General features: G+C 34.2%; 1 protein-coding gene across 7 annotated transcripts in view; it reads right to left on the reverse strand.

Moving 5' to 3' along the window:
• Positions 1 to 21,494, reverse strand: part of Ptprk (protein tyrosine phosphatase receptor type K) — a 481,811-nt gene that overhangs the window by 15,724 nt on the left and 444,593 nt on the right. For 2 of the 7 annotated variants that reach the window (XM_048354055.1, XM_048354054.1), the window contains exons 15-22: positions 19,314 to 19,474; positions 17,804 to 17,839; positions 13,460 to 13,644; positions 11,710 to 11,797; positions 10,109 to 10,185; positions 7,096 to 7,132; positions 5,316 to 5,413; positions 4,790 to 4,906 (exon numbers count right to left, since the gene is read on the reverse strand). In XM_048354055.1, coding sequence (XP_048210012.1) covers positions 4,790 to 4,906; positions 5,316 to 5,413; positions 7,096 to 7,132; positions 10,109 to 10,185; positions 11,710 to 11,797; positions 13,460 to 13,644; positions 17,804 to 17,839; positions 19,314 to 19,474 — 799 coding nt within the window. Of the gene's footprint in view, positions 1 to 4,789; positions 4,907 to 5,315; positions 5,414 to 7,095; positions 7,133 to 10,108; positions 10,186 to 11,709; positions 11,798 to 13,459; positions 13,645 to 14,746; positions 15,859 to 17,803; positions 17,840 to 19,313; positions 19,475 to 21,494 lie in introns of those variants that run through there. The other 5 variants (XM_048354057.1, XM_048354056.1, XM_048354060.1 and 2 more) reach the window with 4 other exon arrangements.

The following is a 21,494-nucleotide window of genomic DNA, read 5'->3' on the forward strand; positions in this document are numbered from 1 at the left end:
CTCAGGGCCTGAGCACTGTCCCTGGCTTCTTTTTGCTCAAGGCTAGCACTCTACCACTTGAGCCACAGTGCGACTTCTGGCTTTTTATGTTTATGTGGTGCTGAGGAATCAAACCAAGAGCTTCATGTATGTAAGGCAAGCACTCTAAAATCAGGCCATATTCCCAGCCCCTTTTATTCTTTTAAATTTTTTTTTTTTTTTTTTGCTAGTCCTGGGGCTTGGACAGAGGTCCTGAGCACTGTCCCTGGCTTCTTTTTGCTGAAGTCTAGCACTCTACCACTTGAGCCACAGCACCACTTCTGACTTTTTCTGTTTACATGGTGCTGAGGAATCAAATCCAGGGTTTTATGCATTTAAGGCAAGCACGCCATCACTAAGCCATATTCCCAGCCCCACATAAAATAATTTTAAAATGTATTTTGTTGTTTATTGTTAGTAAAGAAAATAATCACTTATTAGTATTTATCTTGAGTTAGTTCTTTAAATAAAAATTTCTTTGTTTCATGTAAAATATAATTACTTTTCTTGATATAAAATCTGTAATGCTGAAATAATTTTGTTTCTTCTAACTTGTTACAGATTATTTTTTACTTTTATTTACTTTGCAAATATTTCCAATAACATTAAGTACTAGTGAGAATAAATATTCACATCACTTTCCTAGTGATCATAGCAGTGATACTCTCCCCTTTACATCGGCTATAAGTAAACTAACAGGCTTTAGTACTCCACTCCTTATGATATATGATAATGGTAATTGCTTTCTCATGTTCACAAAGTTCTTTTTTTACTTCCTATTACATTAAATATCATTTAAATAAAAGTAAATTCTTTAACCTATTAATAAGATCACATCATTTGCACCCTTAGTGTACTAGTATAATAAAATATCTTGCTAGGTTTCCTCTTAGTTAAAACATCCTTAAGTCCTTAGTAATCACGCTGTGAAAATTTCTTAATTCACCACTGGATTCAAATTTTCACCAATTCATTTGTGTGTGTGTGTGTGTGTGTATGTGTGTGTTGTGTGTGTGTACTAGAGAAACAGAGTGAGCAAAAAGTGATGCAGAGCCAATAAGCTTCAAAGACAAGCATTTGCTCAGCATGCTTCCTCATTCTGCCGGTGCTCTCACTTAATTCTCCAGTCCAATATTTCTGTCTGTTTTTGTTAGATCTATTATCACAGCTTTTAAAATACACTTTGGTAATTTTAATATGTTTCTTTGGCCAAATGGTTTGAGTAGCACAAGCATTGGCTATTCTTTCAAAGATAAGGAAAGTTGAATGAACTATAAAGCAACAGTCCAATTTTAATAGTTAACTTTTAATCATCCACCTCTTTTCTTCAACCATGTGTTCATGTTTCTCTTTGTGTGCCAGTTTTTGAGAGTTAAAATTTGTCAGAAAAATACTGTCTCTGTAATAAGATAAATAAGACATACACTGAAGTTCATATGTAATATTTTTGTTTATGGCTTTCCTAATAGTAAATATAAAACTCTCATTAGGTTTTCTTTGTGTTTTCTGATATGGTTGCCTTTATAGAATATTAGGATTTTTCATTTTGCCTCATTTAGAATGAGTGATTTATTCAATTTATTGATCTTCTCAAGGGACTAGGTATTTATTTTGTTTTTCTTGTTTGTATTAGACATGTATCTTTATTTTTCCTTTGCTCTATTGAGGTTTTCTGGTTTGCTAATTTTATGACTTTCCATAGGACTTACATGGCTTTCAAGATGGAACTCATTTACGAATATAACTTTTTCTTAGAGGGCAATCATAAAGTAAATGTTTATGAAAATTTTTGGTGCATGCAATACAATTTTATTTCACTGTGAATTCTTAGTTTGGTATACAATTTTATGTTTGAGAAGATCATCCAGGGATGTATTCAAACAAAGGTTTGATGACTTCTAAAAAGTTAATTTGTGGGCTGGGAAGTAGCTCAGTGGCAAAGTGCTTGCCTAGCAAGTGCAATGTCCTGGGTTCGAGCCCCAGTACCCCTGCCCCACCGCCCCCGCCCAAAAGACAAAAAAATACAGTTAAAAAAAACACCCAGGGCTGGGGATATGGCCTAGTGGCAAGAGTGCCTACCTCATATACATGAGGCCCTGGGTTCGATTCCCCAGCACCACATATACAGAAAATGGCCAGAAGTGGCGCTGTGGCTCAAGTGGCAGAGTGCTAGCCTTGAGCAAAAAGAAGCCAGGGACAGTGCTCAGACCCTGAGTCCAAGCCCCAGGACTGGCAAAAAAAAAACAAAAAACCACCCAACCCCCCGAAAAGTTAATTTGTAAGGCCATATATGGGTCAGTGATTTATGAGTGGCAGTGAAAGAGTTGGTTTTCTTCACGACTAAATTCATGATTTTTTAATGTACAATTATGTGACATAAATTTTAAAAATGCATAGTCTACTTCTCTAAATAAGAATGGGTTCTAATTATTCATTAAATCAAGTTGAATGATTAAAATCTCCCCTGTCATTGCTTATTTTCTTCTACTATAATACGAGTAAGAAATTTCCATTTGTATTTTAGTGTTCTGATCATTGTAATTATGTTATTCTGTATACTGCTACTTTTTAGATGGTATTTTTCTCTAATCACTTTTTCATGTTGGGGAACTATTTTCAAAATCATTGGCAAAGAATGCTATTTCTAGATAGTATGTTTAACTATTTCTCTACTGCTAGTGATTTATAGTAATATATAATTTTCAAAGTCTTCATTTCAATTTTAAAAAGTTTGCAAATGAAGTCATTGTATATAAATAAATCCCCAGGGATTGGTTTATAAAAGATATAAACTGTACAGAAGCCTCAATATTTTAAAGTTACAGGATTCAGGGATTTATTGATATACAGAGGCTTAAAACAATGTAACTATGATTATCAACATGTTGAATCTGGACCTCAATATACAGTGTTATTATTCTTTCCTTAAAGTTGTTTATGTGAAGTTACCAAATAGCATATAGTATATAAGGTTAAACTATTTTTTGGCGGGGGGGGGGGGATAATATCACTGGGGTTTGAACTGTTTATAGCTGGTGCTCTACCCCTTGAACCTTATCTCCAGTCTGGCATTTTGTTGGTAAATAAAAGATGGAATCTTACAGACTTTTTTTGCCTGGTCTGGTTTAAACTGTGATCTTTCAGGTCTTAGCCTCCTAAGAAGTGAGGATTACATGTGTGGGTTGCTAGCATGGCTTAAGGGTAAGCATTTTAATAGACATTTTAGTAATAGCCTTCAGAGACATTAATTAATGGCATTGATAATCACACACATGTGCTTTTTACTGTTTTTAATTTATTTTGATACAGGTAAGTAAAAACATTTGTGTGATCAAACCTATTAAGCTTTTCACACATTTGTGTGGTCAAACCAATTAAACTTTTCTTTAAAAATTATTTTTATTATCTTTAGTTGTACAAAGAAGTTGCCATTTAGCAAAGTAATTTATGAATATAAAGTTGTTCTGTAGAACTGTATGTCTATATTCTGCTTCCATTTTCTACATCACCCTCCCTGCTGTAGTTTTCCCCTCAATTACTTTTTGTCTCAACTTCTTTACTCACCATTCTGCTCAATTTTCCCCCAATCCAATCTCAAAAAGTCTTATTGTTCTATTTTTCACACATGTGAAGAAGTATTTTGACCAGACCCGTTCTCTGTCACCCTCTTCTTTCTTCTCCTCCTTCCACTAGCATCCCCACTCCTGATCTGAACAGGACCTGTTTTACAGTCCTGTCATAAAATTCCTTAAGAATATGTTAGTTGTTCAAGAAGGATTTTGACAACCCCTGCCTCCATTTATAGTTTTCTCTCCTCTTCCCCATTCATACTATCCTTTATTTTATCCAAATGTTTTCAGTGAATTTCAATTGCACAGTATTTATCTTGTTCAATCTCTAAAATATGCTTTTCTCCACTCTCCATTTCATTCTTCTTCAACAATCTTACTGTTACTAATATGATATATATATGTGTGTGTGTGTCTATATATGCATATACATATTTTTTTCTTCCCTTGACACTTTATCACATCCTTATTTTCACTAGTATCTTGCTCATGTAACTTTCAAGAAGTCCTTCTGATCATCATTTAAAACCTTTCTTCCCGTACCTCTGTAATATTCCCTATTTGAATTCTCAACACTATTTTTTTTTTTTGGCCAGTCCTGGGGCTTGGACTCAGGGCCTGAGCACTGTCCCTGGCTTCTTTTTGAACTCAAGGCTAGCACTCTGCCACTTGAGCCACAGAGCCACTTCTCACTTCTGGCCTCAGCACTATTTTTTTAACCATTGCATTTTCCAGGCTGCTTTTTTAAAAAAATACTTGCTGCCTATCTCCCTTTAACAGATGATACATTACTATTATTGCACAAGAGTAGAGATTTTTCTTTGTCTCAAGGTTTATCTTTTTTTTTTTTTTTTGCCAGTCCTGGAGCTTGAACTCAGGGCCTGAGCACTGTCCCTGGCTTCCTTTTACAAGGCTAGCACTCTACCACTTGAGCCACAGCACCACTTCTGGACTTTTCTAGACATGTGGTGCTGAGCAATCGAACTCAGGGCTTCATGTATATGAAACAAACACTCTTGCCACTAGGCCATATTCCCAGCCCCTGTCTTAAGGTTTAGAAAAGATATCTGACACAGAGGTAAGTCTCAATGGAGTGAATGAATGAATTGATTTCACAGCATCACCAAAACAAAACCTGACAGGGATTTTCAGAGGAAAATAAATCACTCTACATATTCTTACTAGAATTCTCCAGTACTTACCCTTTCCAGGGTGAATGTCCTAACCACATACTCAGCAAGTGGTTCCATTTCTACACAGGTTACTTTGAAGTCACCATAAACTTCAGTGTCATCAGGCCAATATTTATAGCATTTAACCTACATGACCAAAAACAATACTTTATAGGTATAAATAAATAAATAGTAAAAATTAGTTAAGAGGTTTTAAGTCCCTGGATAACATATGTTACCACTAAAATCGGGTTAGAAACACATTGACAAATGAAAAAAGAGTTCTATAATAGATGTATATACCCCCATGAAAGCACATAACCATAGTGATACAATTATATTTTAGTATATAAGTTTAGTATATAATTTAAACAATTAATGAGAAATGAAATCATTCTCTGCTTATATTAGGTCCACTGAGAAGCACGTGTTTGAAATCGTATACCAATGAAACATTTTTACACAACTGGATAACATTCTCTCTTAACTGAGTTCTGTGTTGCTTCTCAACCATACATCCATTTATTATATAAAAAAAATATTTTTTTCCTCTTACCCGGCCAACTTCAACTAAATTTGTAACCATGACAATACAGGCAGATTGTTCCTGCCAGACCATCCTCCAAAAGTCATACACCGTTTCGTGAACTGGGCCTACAAAGACATTCATTGGAGAGTGTGTTACTTAGTTTCATTATGATACCAGAGATACCTTGTAGTCAGTAAGAATTTTATATTAAGATAAGAAGCACAGTAAATGAAGTAAACTACAAAAGAGAAAGTCTAAATGTTACTGAAATGACTTAAATTCAGTTGATAGATGCATTTATTGCATAGAAAAAAAAAGTAGGCATATGCAAGTTGTTTCTCTTTTTTCTCCAACTTGCCTTTTATTCCCAATTAAAAGAACTGCTATATCCTAGATCTTTCACTAAATCACTCCAGTGCCACTTTATATGAAAAATAGAACTTTTACTTTACTATTAACCAAGTATCATATTTATTCCTGATTATTTATCATTAATGATAAATGGACAATTAATAATATATTAGCATAAATTATTCTTATTTAACTACTAGCGAAATAATTGTCCACCATTTATAAATAGTACATAGTTGGAAGTGGATGAAATTGGTATGTCCTTATATAGAAGGACATATACTAATATATCAGACTATTTCCAAGCTATAGAAACATAGGCTAGACTACATTTTGCTCACTACTGTAAAATATCAGCCCATTAGGTGACTTTTTAAACTTTAGATAGTATACAATTAAACTCATTTACTCAAAACTATTCAAAAACACTTAGAAAATTATCTCTATTAAAAAACAAAACAAGGGCTGGGGATATAGCCTAGTGGCAAGAGTGCCTGCCTCGGATACACGGGAAGAAGCCAGGGACAGTGCTCAGGCCCTGAGTCCAAGGCCCAGGACTGGCCAAAAAAAAACAAAAACAAAAAACAGGGAAGTGGTGCTTTGACTCAAATGGTAGAGGACTAGCCTTGAGCACAAAGAGGCTTGGAGACTGCCTTGGTCCTGAGTTCAAGCCCTCCAACCAACAAAGACAAACAAGCAAACAAAAACAGATATAGGCTTTTGTTTTAGTTTCTTTGTGCAGAAAACTCTTCAAGTTTCTTTTTTGATTGCTAATAGTCAGTTTGGAGAAATAATCAAGTATATGTATGTTTCCTTGCTTGGATACTTTTATTTCCAGTGTACTTCTGTACGTTTACCAACTTTGTTATCATTTTTCTTGGGAAATAAGCTCGCCTAAGTTCCCTCCATCTCTGTCTTGTCTTGACTTGCCAAGAAATTGCTGGAAGATAGTTTAATACCTCATTATAACAATATTGGTCTGGAGTATTATTATATTCCAGGCTGACAAAAGTCTGATGGAAGAAGAAAGGCACCTTACATATGAAGAGCCTATAATCAAATAAGTAATTCTTCGTCATCAAATATGTAATATCTCTCTTAGCCCTACTCACTCATCTTTAGAGCTCTCTGGACACCAAGGTCCAAATTAAATAGGCACCTAGAAACTTCACATTTACTTAAAAACATTTTTTTTTTGGTGGTACTGGGGTCTGAACTCAGGGGCTTGTACCTGGTGGGCAGGCACACTACCTACCACTTGAGCTACACATCCAGCCCTACATGTTAATTAAAAAAATAAATGTATGTAAGTTTTACACAGATAAAATATTTTAAGAAGTGCAGTGCCATTTTAAGAACTATTTTTTCTTCATTTAATTTTTATCAAAATAAAAAAAATCACACATTGGACAAATACCCCAAATGTAGATAAGCTACAGTATTAAAAAAAGTTTACCTTGAGTTGCAATGTAATGGCTTGGTCTCTGGTAGCCCTAAAACAGGAGATAAAATTGGTTATCATTTTACATCAGTACCAGAAACAAATGAATGAAGGCATAAAAAGAGGAAGACAACCACCTGGTAAGATTAAGTTATAGAAAAAGTCCAGAAATGAGTAGTGAACACACAGTTCACTTCTCAAACCTATGCCATCTGAAAAGTAAAAATAGAACAAAAATTGAATATTTAAAAAGAGTTTGGATTAGAATATAAATATATTGTATAATAATTGAGTTTTATTTGCTATGGAATACCCTCATAGATTTTTGTTTTTAGTTTCACTAAATTGTTTATGCCTTCATGTTAATGTTTAGTCATTCACACTTGGAAAAACTGTGTTTAAAATATTAATTCTTATTTTATCATTCAAAAGTACAACACACTGCATTACAAATGGACAAGGACATATTAGAACCATAAAAAAAAAATAACAGAACATTCCAATGTTAGAGCTGGACAATGCATGCATGTCTCAAATCAAAGTCCTGCTAAGGTTTTCTTAGATAATTATTTCTGTTCTGTAAAATGTTCGGAATTCTGTATGAAATAACTTTGTTGTGTGCTGACAATGATTTGCACATACATAATTACAGATGCACTCATCCACAAAGAGTTTTCAAAAATGGACCTTATCCTGAATAAAAAAGTTTTATTTTCCTGCTAGTGTGCCAAACCTCATCTAAACATTGAATATTGTTCCAATTAATTATTCCTGATAAGGAATGCGTTGTTAATTGCTTTATAATGAGTTGACTTGCAGCAAAAATGAGTTGAAAAGTACTGTTGGGATAATGGAACTAGGTTGTGCACTTGTTTCAAGTTTATCACAATCTTTGAAAGTATGTGGTGTGTCCACATTTAGGTTCAGGCAACTTAATACACTTATACTGCTGCAAAATTTAAAGAGCTCTATTCCTTAGTATGTGAACACTGAATATTTTATGGAAACAATTTAAGCTCCATAAACTGTATATACTGTTTTCAAGGAAATAATTATAAATTTCAAATGTCTTTCAAACATAATAAGTGAAAGGAGAGGAAATTATAAAATACGGTGGAGTTTTAGCAGAAAGACTGGATAACAAGACCTACTGAGAATATAGTGGGACCATCAGATCTGTAAAACAGCATTGTAATAAGGCTCCAGTTTATGCCTTGGTAGAAAAGGCAGGTTAAACCAAGTTGCTAAGAATAATTATAAATTTTCAGAGAAATGTTGATTTTCTTTTTGTTTTTAAATTTAATGCTAAGAGTACACCAATAGAAGGCATCTGTGGCTCATGCCTACAATCCTAACTTCTTTAGAGGCTAAGATCAGCAAGATTTAAGGGTAAAACCAGCCTGGGCAGAAAAAACGCACAGGACTCTATCTCAATGGAAGAAACTAAGAGTAGTGACATATGCTTGTATTCCTCAAAATAGGAGGATCACATTCCTGCCATGTGCCCGAGCAGGAAATAAACTCTATCTCAAAACAACCACCAAAAGTGAATGGAGGCAGGACTCAGCTGTAGAGTTCCTCCATAGCAAGCAAAAGCTCCTGAGCTCAAAACCTAGTACTTCAAAAAATAAATAATTACCTTAGTGTCTATAATGACATGTCAAAATTCGGTACTGCATGAGTATAAGATTATAATCAGCAATTTAACCAGCCTACTCATATTATATACATAATTAGTAATTAAATAAGTGTAACTTTCAAAATAACTGTAAAGCATAAAGAGCTATGGAAATCATTTTCTGTTTATATGAATTAGAAAAAATGTTGGTTGTTATATTTCATGTTTTTATATATAAAAGCTATACAACACATGGCTGTACTGTACATCTACATTTTGCTGTAGAAATACATATATTTCCAGTCCGTTAAACTTGGCCCCGCCATTTTCATTGTGAAAGAAAGAGCTGAAGCTTAGTGAGAGCTTGATAGTTATCTGAACGTTTAACACGCATGCTTCTTTTAATCCCCTTAACAGGTGTAGTTACTATTTTTCCTATCCCCACTGTAAAGAGGAGGAACTGAGTCAGAGGGGAGCAGCTTTTACAAGATTTTCAGGCTGATTTTGAACAAGGTGGTAGAGCCAAAGAACCTATCCTCCCTACACAGGATGTAATATATTGTCTCTTTTGTGGTGTTTTCTCTTTCACTTGACAATGACTTTCTCGTAAAGAATTTGCATGTGCATATGTCCACGTAACCAAAATTTAACAGGGGACTGTTTGGTATGCAAAAACTTTCATTTTCATGTTTTAATGTATGTATGTGATGTATGTATTTTACAATTGGGACTTAGTAATTATTTTGATTAGTTTTACTGCTTTACAAGCCAACACCACATACCACAAAATATTCTCCCTGCTTACTTTAAACATCCAAGGTCAAATGCAAAATTAAAAAATCCAGAAACTCCAATATACCACACACTATCCATACTATCCAGCTTCTCACATGTGTTCAGGGAAGGGTAAGAATAAAAGCCAGAAACAGAAATCATCAACAAATAAAACCCAAGTACATAAGAAACTGTTGAAGCCAAAAAATAATCCTGTTTTCTAAACGAGGAAAGGGAAGGAGATAAAATAGATCTTCACACATGTGAAAGAATTACAAAAAAAAATGAGACATATACTGTATGAGACTAATTAGGTGAAGCATGCATAAGTAACTAGTAAGCATTAGTAACAACTGCAATTAAGAATATATTCATATTAAATATTTACAATAGAGTGCTGTTATTTACATATAGTGGTACTTACATCCCTGTACAGCCAAATCTACAGCCCAAACCAAAGTCAGGTGTGAAAGAAAGCACAACAACATCAGTAAGTACTGGGACGTTGAACAGGGCAAAGTGTACAGTTTGTTTTTATTTAAAAAGGAAGCAATCACTTTATATGTAACATAAGCAAAAAGGATCAGTTACAAGTTGATAAAGTGGCCATATACACATACTATAAAAATTACTTACATCTATGTAGTTAGCATTGATGTAATCTGAAGAAGGATCATCCTCCACCGGTTGTAAAATTACTCTAGAGTGATCATCTGAAAGGGTTTAAATAATAAAATGAAAACAGTTAATATTCCTCCTGAGACAATGTCACTAGGAGAGATTTAGAGTCACTCAGTCTCTGCGATCTGTACTTGTCAATACTCCATGCATAATTTATGACTATCTAATCAGTCATTTGAGAAAATGCAAGAATGATAATGAGCTCATTACTTATTACAATGATAACTGAGAATTCAGGCCCACTGACTTGTATCCCCAGAGTTAAGAAGCTTCTAGAGAAGATGTGGAAGTCTGAGACAGAGACTTGACTGTAAATTTGAACTTGTATAAAATCTACTTTTCTTTCTTAGAATGGTTTTAATAGTTGTTGTTTTTTTTTTTTTTTTTTTTTTTTGCGGGCAAGTCCTGGCCTTGAACTCAGACCCTGGGTGTTGTCCCGGCGCTTTATCAACTCAAAGCTAGCAGGCTCTACCATTTGAGTCACAGTTTCACTTCTGGCTTTTTGGTGATTAATTGTAGAGAAGAGTCTCAAAAATTTTCATGCTCAAACTGGCTTTGAACCATGATCCTCAGATCTCAGCTGCCCATACAGTTGGGATTAGAGACGTGAGACACCAATGCCTGGCTGATTTAATACTTCTTCTCTTTCCTTTTTTTTTTTTTGGCCAGTTCTGGGGCTTGGGCTCAGGGCCTGAACATTGTCCTTGGCTTCTTTTTTGCTCAAGGCTAACACTCTACCACTTGAACCACAGTTCTACTTCCTGCCTTTTCTGTTTATGTGGTACTAAGGAATCAAACCCAGGGCTGCATGTTTGAAAGGTAAGCACTCTACCATTAAGCCAAATTCCAGCTCCCTTCTTTCCTTTTTTTAAAGGATGATTTTAAACAGAAGTTGACCATGAGTTTTGAGCCCTGCTTCTAATTCATTCCTTGAAAGTTCAAAGTTATATTTTGAGGTACTTTAGATGATTTAAAATAACCTAAATTCAGAATAGAATGGTTTAAGGAGATTGGAAGCTAATTACAAGTTAAACTATCTAGTCCTTACTGTTCTGTGGTTTCCAATGATGATGGCCTTATTTTTCTATTGTATACACTGTGAAGACCTACTCAGGAATAAGTCTTAAATAATATACAGCATACAATGGAGTTCAGGTCCTGGCTCCAAGGAAAAATATAAAGTTATGCACAAAGAATAATTTTGAATGTGTTTTGTAGAACTATTACAGTAATATACAACACAAAATATTTTTATTAACTTTATATTCTTAGCTATTCGATAACAACCTCATGGGTGCACAAACATGAAATCAAGCATGTTCTCTCCATCAGGTTAAAAGTCTTATTAAATAATCAATGAGGATGACGGCAATCCCAGTGACTGCTACTAGTGCTGTTTTTAATATTAAATAGATTACTATCTAGACAGAAGTATCTAGAAAGAACCTTCCAGTATTTTCTTAAAATATAAAATCATGTAAAGAAAAATTGCCACTTATGATTTATCTTTTTACATCAAATAATTTAAATTCATCAAGAATTTTATGAGAACTTACATGCTATAATGTTCCCATAACGGTTTTTTGCTCTATTTTGATCTTTTTTTGCTACATCCCAAGATGCTGATTGGCCTTCAAAGAAGCTCTGGGGGGGGGAAAAGTAGATTAAAATTAATTTCATTTTTCAAAATAAGTTTACCTGTTGTGAAGATTAAAATAGTAAAAGCTACTTTCTCAGAATAATGGGGATTCCTACATCAGGAAACAAGTTTCTTTCTCAGACAGCATAGCTGGTGTGTGGGGCTCATTCCAGTTTATCTTGGATTGAGTTGAGTTCAAATAAAGGACAAAAAAATAACTTCATAGAAAAAAAGACTTTGGAAGTGTTTCAGATGTAACATAGCTCTCACTTTGTGAGACTCAAGGAGAACATCATCATTCCTTTCAAAATACAGTGAGTAATAATGCACCAAAAATTGCAAAAACTATTTTAATGAGTATCTTTTAAATGTGTGTTCATTAGCATTTATAACAGGAGAAAAACACACATAATTATTCATTTAATCATGTGCAATACATCACATTTTAGTTTCTTTGAAAATCATGAACAGGATTGAGTCTGCAACAAGAGACCGTATGAAACATAAAGAGCCCCTTTCTTCAAGAATCTAGGAACAGATGAATTTGTTGATTGGTTTACTTAGAGTATGTAACAATTAAAAATATGGGTAGGGATTTCCTTCTGCAGAAAAACTTTAACTTTGCTCAACAAAGAAAACGAGTGTTTCAAAGAGCCAATGTTTTTGAAGCAAAGTACTCAGGACTTCACATGAAACAAACAAACAAACAAAAAACATTCACTCTGGCAGAATATTGTAATTCCCTGCATTATTTTGCTATGAAAGCATAATGTTTCACAATATATGTAAAAATTAACATTTAATACTCAAAAATAATTCACTTTCAAACTAAGGCACACAAGTAGTGTGTAGGTAAAATGTGGAATTTATACAAATTTTCTTTTGGACGGAGTTTGAATGGCTGAGTGGTTGTATTCTTTATGTCTAAAATATGTGTGTGTGTGTGCGTGTGTGTGTGTGCTCGCGCGCATACACTGTGATAGGTTTAGGGCAGGTATATGGACAAGCTTCCATACTCCAGATATTTCTCAGTCGATGAGAGTTATGAAAGGAAAGTGTTTTTCTGTTTGTTGGGACATTGGGTTCAAATCACTTCCTTTGTGAGATAAATCCAGCATTTTGGTTTGAGTAGGACAGAGGAGTGTTTGTAAGAGGCATTTTCCATGTCCTTTCCTAAGCATCTGGATAGTGGGTGATGATGTGCTGAGCTTTATCATCTCTGCCACTCTTAGGTAATAGTGAGCAAAATTAAGCTGAGTGGTAAGTAGCACATTGCAAGCACATAGCTTCATCTTTCTTCATGAGAGGATCAGTCAACAGAGAGGCAGCAAAGAAATACCCAGTAATGGAGTCATTCAAGCCTCAGAGTCCATAATAATGCAATGAAACTCTAGGTACTGGATGGCTACTAGATTTGTCAATGAGAAACAATGGAGGAGGTCTAATGAATGACATGCGTTTATAACAGTAAATTAAAACAGATTATACAGCTCCAAAATGAATATAGACCTAGTTTTGTTCCTGGGAAGTACTCTTTCTCAAACAGACATTTGATTATATGTTTATAACTGCTGTGCTAGAGAATTCATAAGGTGTTACATTCTTCCCTATGCTAAGTTCCATTGACACATTAAAAATCAAATTTATCACAGCACTGAAGCATTCACCTCATACTCCTCTTTGAACCCATAGCTGTCCGATGTCTTCATGAGGTTAATATGCTGCAGCAAGTCAGCTACCCTGATGGCTGGGTGCAGCTGGCCTGTCTGGTAAGGAGACTCTGTTCCCTCGCAGAGGTAGCGAGGTACATCCAGAAGGCGACTGGACTCCGCTGTAGCGCTGTGATTCTCATCTGTTATTTTTCATATCACAGAAGATTAAAGAAAAAGAAATGAAGTTACCTTGTTTAATATACATCTATGCAAAGAAGACCTTTTTAAAAAAAGACTTTAAAAAAGAAAGATCTCTCTGATAACAGTGGGGCAAGAAATATCAGCCAATAGGGAGGCCTAGAACAGCAACCCCGAAAAGACAAAATGTATTAGCCTTGTACTTCAGCTCAAGGGTTGAAGCCAGAGCAAGTGACAGGCATATCAGGGAGACAAGAGATATTGTGAGATGTGGGGAGACATTTGTTTTCACCAACTGTCCATAAGGATGTTTAGCCAAATTCTTACTGTTCTATGTACCTGTATTCCTAAGCAGTAGAAGTTGGTGACCAAAAGACAAAGTTGTGAATTAGACATGCACTTTCACTGTTGAGTTGAACAAACTCCTTCCCATTCAGAGCCCAACCTCCCTCAGAGGCCTGAGTTAGGCAACCCATTCTCTGAATGGCTGATCTTGTTCTTGTGGCTTTTCTGTGCACTACTGCCTTAGGCTTCTTAACACACACACACCCTTGTTGGGAATTGTGAGTACTGATAGGATCATCTCTTGAACCACTCTGCCTGCTAGTAAGGTAACACACACATTGATATTGTCTCTGCCTCTTAGCTTCTTATTATTACTGACTTCACTGTTAATATACTTTGACTCTTTGGGCCACCACATGAGAGAAACCAGGGAGAGCTGGAGCAAACTGTGGCTGCCTCCCAGGATTTCTTTCCAGGCCCCTTGGAGTAATGAGAAATAAGGCTATTTAATTTTTAACGGGTCTCATATAATTTCATTTTATATTTTAATTATTTACTTAACTATTTTTGTTCCTAAACCCTGAATGCTTATAGTATAGATACAGAGTGATGCTATTATTTAAAATAAAATTCTAGTACATATCAGTAGTTCAATAAATATCCCAACTAATAGATTGGTTAAAATTAGTTGAATCCCTTACCACCCACATTTAAGTGTAGGCCCCCCTCCATCTCAATTGTGTTAGCTCAAAATGGAAGTAAATATTCAAGTTTCATTCTGTCATAAGGAGGAAGAAAAGAACAAGAACATTTTGCCTATGAAGAATAAACAGTATTTTAATGACCAAAAGTACTAATCATTACAATGAGAAGCATGCTTATATTTATCACATTTAAACTTACCACTTTAAAAAGAAGCAAGTGTTTTAAGGGGTGTTACTTTGGAAAGCATTATACTGTCATACTCATTAACAGAAAAGAAAGTACACTCTTAGGGGAACTTTTGTTTTTAATGATAATGCATACTGTAGAGAATGATATTTAATTAACAGTTAACATATTTCAAGTGCTGGTACATTTGCCTGTGCTATCACCAACTCTACAAATAGGATATGGCAAAAAATGAATTGTTGTCCCCATGATAAACATTTTTTCTTCCTGGAGGAGGAAAAAAAAAAAGAACCCTACAATCAGATTTGTGTGCCTCTATAATTTAGCTTGATTGCATTTATCTTTACTCTCTCTTACTAAGCTGAATGCATTTTTTTGCCTTCATTCCCAAATATACCACACCAAAAAAACAAAACCAGTGCATTCTCTTGTGACCTACCACCCTAAAATATTCATGTCTTTTATTCAGGCTTTGCCCAACCCTCTACAATACAAACATTTGCTAACAAACATTATTCAAGAACATTACCTCTTCCTTCTTTTAGGCTATAGTCAACTGATCTGTATTTGCTAAACTACTGCATAAACTACTGTCAGAGAGGCAAAATTGGTGACTATTCAAGGTGAAGTAAGTTTCCCTGTGTTTCTGAGGCTCTGAGGGGCAATCCTAGAACTCACATGTTACTGGCTGTAGGAAAATTTTTACAATTGTAAAAAAGCTTAGAGAAAAACATTGAATTCAACCATATTGCAATTCTTACAGTTCGTTTTATCCCAATATGAAATAGACAGTGCCTTTTATGTTGCATTAAGCTTTAATACAGTAGTACAATCAGCAGTAAGGTCTTAAAATCATCACAAATGAATTATTAATCTTAATACATTTCCACCTCATTAAACCACCTAATAATGTGACTACTAGTGAGGGTACACGTACTAATCATTATTCTTATTATACATTTAAGAATAACAACTGTGACTAAATACTTCATCGAAAGGTTTTCTAGAGTTCTTTGTAATACACTTACCAGTTATAGGGACTTAAACCCAATGAAGCAGTAAAACACACACAAAAAAAAACAAAAACAAAAATATGAATCAATATGAAAAGTTCCAAGCCCCTTTATTTAATTAAGTAGAAATTAATATTAAGCAATATTTGAAGTGATTTCAAAAATTGCTTTAGGAATACAAAATCAATTGGATGCAAAATTATAAACACAATGACTCAAATAATGATGAAAAATATGACAAATTATTTCAACATCTAGGATGATTAATGAGTGACTCAACTTTTAAAGAATGCCAATTTAAAAAAAATCAAATCACCCAGCTTTATTTTCAAAATGAAATAAAATATATGATAGAAGGTTATATGGATACATCTTATGATTCCATTATGTTAACTCGACCTTTCCTTGGCATGAATATTTATTTTTACAGGGAAAATTTTAATAAAAATTATGTTGATTTTGTGATTTGTAAAACTCATAGGCATTATCTCATTTTCTCTTTACAACCCTCCAGGAAATGTTATGGTGTAGATGACTGTAGTGTACAAATTGGAAAAAGAAAGATGTAAGATTTTTTTAAAAATCAATTCACATTGTAAGTCTAGAGAAACATTGAGATTTGGACCTGGCTCTAGATGTTCTTTGAAAATTATGATAATGAAACCTTTCATATTCAGGCAAGTGATTTCTTTCTTTCATTGAGCTTTCTTTACCCACTGGGTACAGAGAACATTCTACAGTGCTCCACAAAGTTGACATTTGCAGAGGCAATTGAGGTCACTCCAGTGACTCTCACTTATGGCTCCACTCTGCAACCAGGCTACTTGTTGGTCCAAACCCCCCAGTTCACATCCTTCCCTCTTTTCATGTGGTCATCACAGGAAGTGAACAACAGATGGTTTAGAATATGTATTCTTCATATCATATCAAATAAGAAAGGAAGATTTTAAAGAAATAGTTTTGCCACTAAGGGGTATATTTTATGTAACTGAAATTAGCTATATTACTCTTAAATATTTTATAATATAATTAGCCACTTAAAAATAGATAACAAAAAATGGGCCCAAGTGTAAGTTAAAGCTTTCATGTTCATATAAGTTAAATATAAATAACAATTATGGTATTTTGGCATTTTAAAGATTTTTTTAAAATCTAAGGATCCACATTTCTTTCACTAAAGCTTCATCAGAAAATAATAGGCAAAATTGATTTGGAACTCATAGACATGTAGGGAAGTTGGCTCTGAAATGGGGTACAATTTAAAAGTTAAAGAAAGCTGTTCATTATAAGCTACATGGCTTGATTTAAATATGAATGTGATTTTGCAGTTCAAAATATTGGAATCATCACTAACAAAACCAATGGTCTTAGAAGTTACATACAGCTAAACCAAGTATCCTAAAGACAATAATATTAATAATGCAATGCTTACATGCAATGTTAAATCCTACATCAATATTCTACAACTTCACTTGAATTTGTAAATTCTTAGTAAAAAACAAAATGAAAGAAAATGTGTACAGTTCCAATGCTAACTTAGAAATGTATTCCTTTGTTTCTATGAAGTTAGGAGGATTGAGAAAATTCCCTTTCCATAAGGCTGATGCCTAAATACTCTAGTTAATTCAGTTACCATTAGTCACTTGAGTTTCTCCCTCTAGCTTGGGTATGTTAACATTAGAAATGGCACAGATGATACTACAGAACTTTTGCTTTAAATCAACTGAATCATGAACTGAGGAATTCAGTGCTTTTATAAATAATATACTTTGCTAGTTTGAAATTCATTAGATCTGGTTCTGTAGAACAGAGTTGCTGTCTCTGAAAAGACAGTGGGTATTTATTTAAAATATCAAGATGCTTTCTGTAAATCATTACTATGTGGAGAAAGCTACAACCCATGCAAAGAGTTGTGATCCATGCAGATAAAATAAAATAAAATGAAAATGGTGATAAAGATTTAGGGCCTCACCTAACACAGCAGTCGGCACAAGAGGATCATTGGGCACTGTAGGAAAACAAAGCTCATGAAGGAATATACTTCTCTGAAATTGTATTCTGATTTTTCCCCTCACAATAGACTTATGGTTTCTTAAGAAATATAATTGTTCAACTTGCTTTGATAACTGCAAGGGTAAATCTCTCACTCCCAACTGTGGCTATCTCAAAACATCAAGAAAATTTGATAATTATAGTTAGTACTCTGTTCAGCTGAAAGACAAGAACGTTCAGCTTGACATTATAAATATTATAACATTATGAAAAAAGAAAGTGCACTTTATATCTCTCACATGTAAGGCACATATACAAATAATCATATTCTTCCAAATAAATATTTACAGATAACTGTGGGAAGCAGATTTAATCTTTTCCCTAAGCCCATAAGTAGGTATTTATAATTAAATAGCTGAATTGGAACTTTCTAGTACTGTATAGACAACTTGCAGAAAAGTTTGGTTATCAGAATTTTTTTTATGTAGAGTTGATTAAACATTAAATCAAGCACTTTGAGATAATACATTTATGTTTTCAGTTAATTTTGCTTTTAATATTAGCAGTATTTTATATTCTTCCTTGCAATTTATCAGTGAAACAAGAACTCAAACATCAGAAAGAGCCTTTCATGATTGCAATTGAATTACAAAATGACTGGTATAGCCTTTCTAACTTCTTGTTGTAAATCTACATGAGGGGTAATTTCACACAAGGATCTAAAGCAACAAAATCAGGTAAATTAAACTTAATTAAGTCAACATAAACAGAGACATTCTGGAACAGAATTAAAATTCATAGAAAAAGGTTAAGATTAAATAGTATTATCAATTCAGAGCTAATCAAATTGTCTGCCATTAAACAGTACTCCAGTAGAAATATATTCAAAACACTGCCTTCACTAGTCAACATTAGGAATTCTTAGGAGAGATGGATGGGTAGATTTTTGCTATTTGTTCAAATCCTCCAATTTAAGTATGCTTCTAGATTCCACATTAGATATTTAGGAGCATATAAATGGATCTTTCCTAAAGTAACTTTTTGGTATTGGAATTCTCCAAGATTCATTGTAGACTCTTCTAATGGAACTTTACCCATTCTATCAACACCTGGAAAGATTTACTCTTCTCAACTCAAAAGAAAGAAACATCCTTACATTAAGGAAGATGGCAATAGGAAAGAAAGTATAAATTCTGACATGGCCCAATTACATGTAGGAAATCAGACGATAACTTAAGGCTCTAACACTGTGAGTAGTATATATTTGGGAATATTTCTTAAAATTTAATAATAAAGATTTAATAGTACCAAATCCAGTATCAGGAACAAACTGCTTCTTGTAAGTTCCATACTATCCTCTCATATTACTCTTTCTAGCTCCTTCTTCCCGCCTTTATTTCTCTTTCATCACTCAAAAGATACTAAGTAGAGTTTAAAACAGAGCTAATAGTTTTCAGGCCACTTATTAAAATAGTAATACAAGAACTTACATCTTGGACTAAAATTGTGCTGATCCATGAAGGTTATAGAAAGAGGATCTTCAGCGTGCAGAGTGCTCTGATCGGCGTAGCTTCGATCCATTGCATTCACCATGTGGGTCATCTCCTGCCGTGTATTTCCCATGGCATCTTTGCGCTTCTTAGCAAGCTTGCTGCCAAGGCAAATACAAAAGGACCCTAAGTATAAAGCATGAAGCAACAGGTAGTTGAAGTGGGGTTGAGGATAAGTTTATAGATATGGATTGAAAAACCAAACCAGCCTGTCACAATTTCAGAAATTAAGGCAACACTCAAACCATTATACATATTGGTTACTGTAAAACTGCCTTTTTAATATGTTTGGTTGGATATTTCAATATTTAAACTGTCAACCCAAACTGGTTATCACTTCCTGTATTTCAAAACAAATATCAAAAAGTCTGCTTTACCCAAAGTATAAACAAACATTTCTACAGTACTGCAATCTAAAGAAGATTTAAATTAAAGTTATGTTGTGATCTGGATAGTTAATTTCTTTGATCAGCTTTTGGAAATTCTTTGAAACAGTATGACTTAAGTCCCTTTTATTATCAAGACAAAGAGAAGGTTCTGGTAATAAATCTATAACATTAACCAAAATGTAGTTTAAAATCTATCCGAAGAAATCACAGATAATACCTAACCATATAACAATACATAGGACTAAATTGTATACTGTGTGAAAAAGGTAATAAGAATGGGACAAATGTTATGTGGAGTTCTGATACAGTAAAAAAAAAACAAAAAACAAGGGCTGGGGATATGGCCTAGTGGCAAGAGTGCCTGCCTTGGATACACGAGGCCCTAGGTTTGATTCCCCAGCACCACATATACAGAAAATGGCCAGAAGCGGTGCTGTGGCTCAAGCAGCAGAGTGCTATCCTTGAGCGGGAAGAAGCCAGGGACAGTGCTCAGGCCCTGAGTCCAAGGCCCAGGACTAGCAAAACAAAACAAAACAAAACAAAACAAAACTGAAAACATCCTGAAATCTTTCCTATCCCCTGGCAAAATATCCACTTAGAAATGTCTTATAAATATATATAGCAAGTCATATTAGCTTTTCTAGAAATTAGGGGAATTAGCATTTTGAACTACTCAAACCCTGACCTCTTTATCTTAGTTATCAAGAATATAAGCTACCTATAGTCTTCCACGAATGCTACCTATAATATTCAAGCAAAAATATTAAAGTCACATGAGATGTTTAAACCACATTAATCAGGCAATTCAAATAGGTTATAAAAACATACTGGAAAAAGCCTACACTAGACAAATTATACAAAAATTAAAAGTTTATGGCAGCTGTCGATGTTGCCTTGGAAATATTACTTAGTTGTTTTAAGAACACCATTTCTCAGATTTGAAGGCCAGACATTTTCTTCTGAGCCTCATTAATGTATCTGTAAATCAGTTAAATGTAGTTCAAATAGTATAAAAGCTAACTCAATAGATTGTGTTTCTACTGGAAAGCTTTTCCTTGAAACATTCTTTCCACAATTTGAGTGTTGCTCCAATGTGTTTTGTTTTCAAAAACTGCAGTAATTGGGCTCTGGGTCGAAACCCCAAACACGAAATCCTGATAGGACAGATTCGACATTTGTGGAGATGAACTCATTTCTCCCCAAGGAAATAACAGTAATAACTAGAGTATTGCTAATATTATTGAAGACAATGACAGAAACACAATTACCATCACCATCATAACTAATGCTACACACAAAAAAAGTGATCCCATCACCATCATCAACCAATATTTGCTCTCTATAGAAAGCCAGCTATTAATTCTTGCTAGGCTAGAAGGTAACAAGTCTTGGCAAGCATATAGGTTTCAGACATGTAATAGATATCTATGCCACTGTCAGAGGTAAAACATTATATGTAGGGGTGATACTTAAGAAGAATTGGTGAGCAGTTTAGGGAGAACTCTCTTGGTCTACTACATTCAATCTGCATGTTGAAATTTGAACTCAAAAAAATACCTAGTGAAGATTTTCTCCTCCATTCTGTGGGCTTTCTATTTATTTTGCTACCTATGTCCTTTGCCATGAAGTAACTCTTCAATGTGATGTAATCCCATTTATCCAGTCTTTCTTTGATTTGTTGTGAATCTGGATTTTTACTTAAGAAGTTTTGACCTGTGCCAAGGAACCCTTG

Source organism: Perognathus longimembris, chromosome 9 (genome assembly GCF_023159225.1).
Source record: "Perognathus longimembris pacificus isolate PPM17 chromosome 9, ASM2315922v1, whole genome shotgun sequence".
NCBI classification, from domain to species: Eukaryota; Metazoa; Chordata; class Mammalia; order Rodentia; family Heteromyidae; genus Perognathus; species Perognathus longimembris.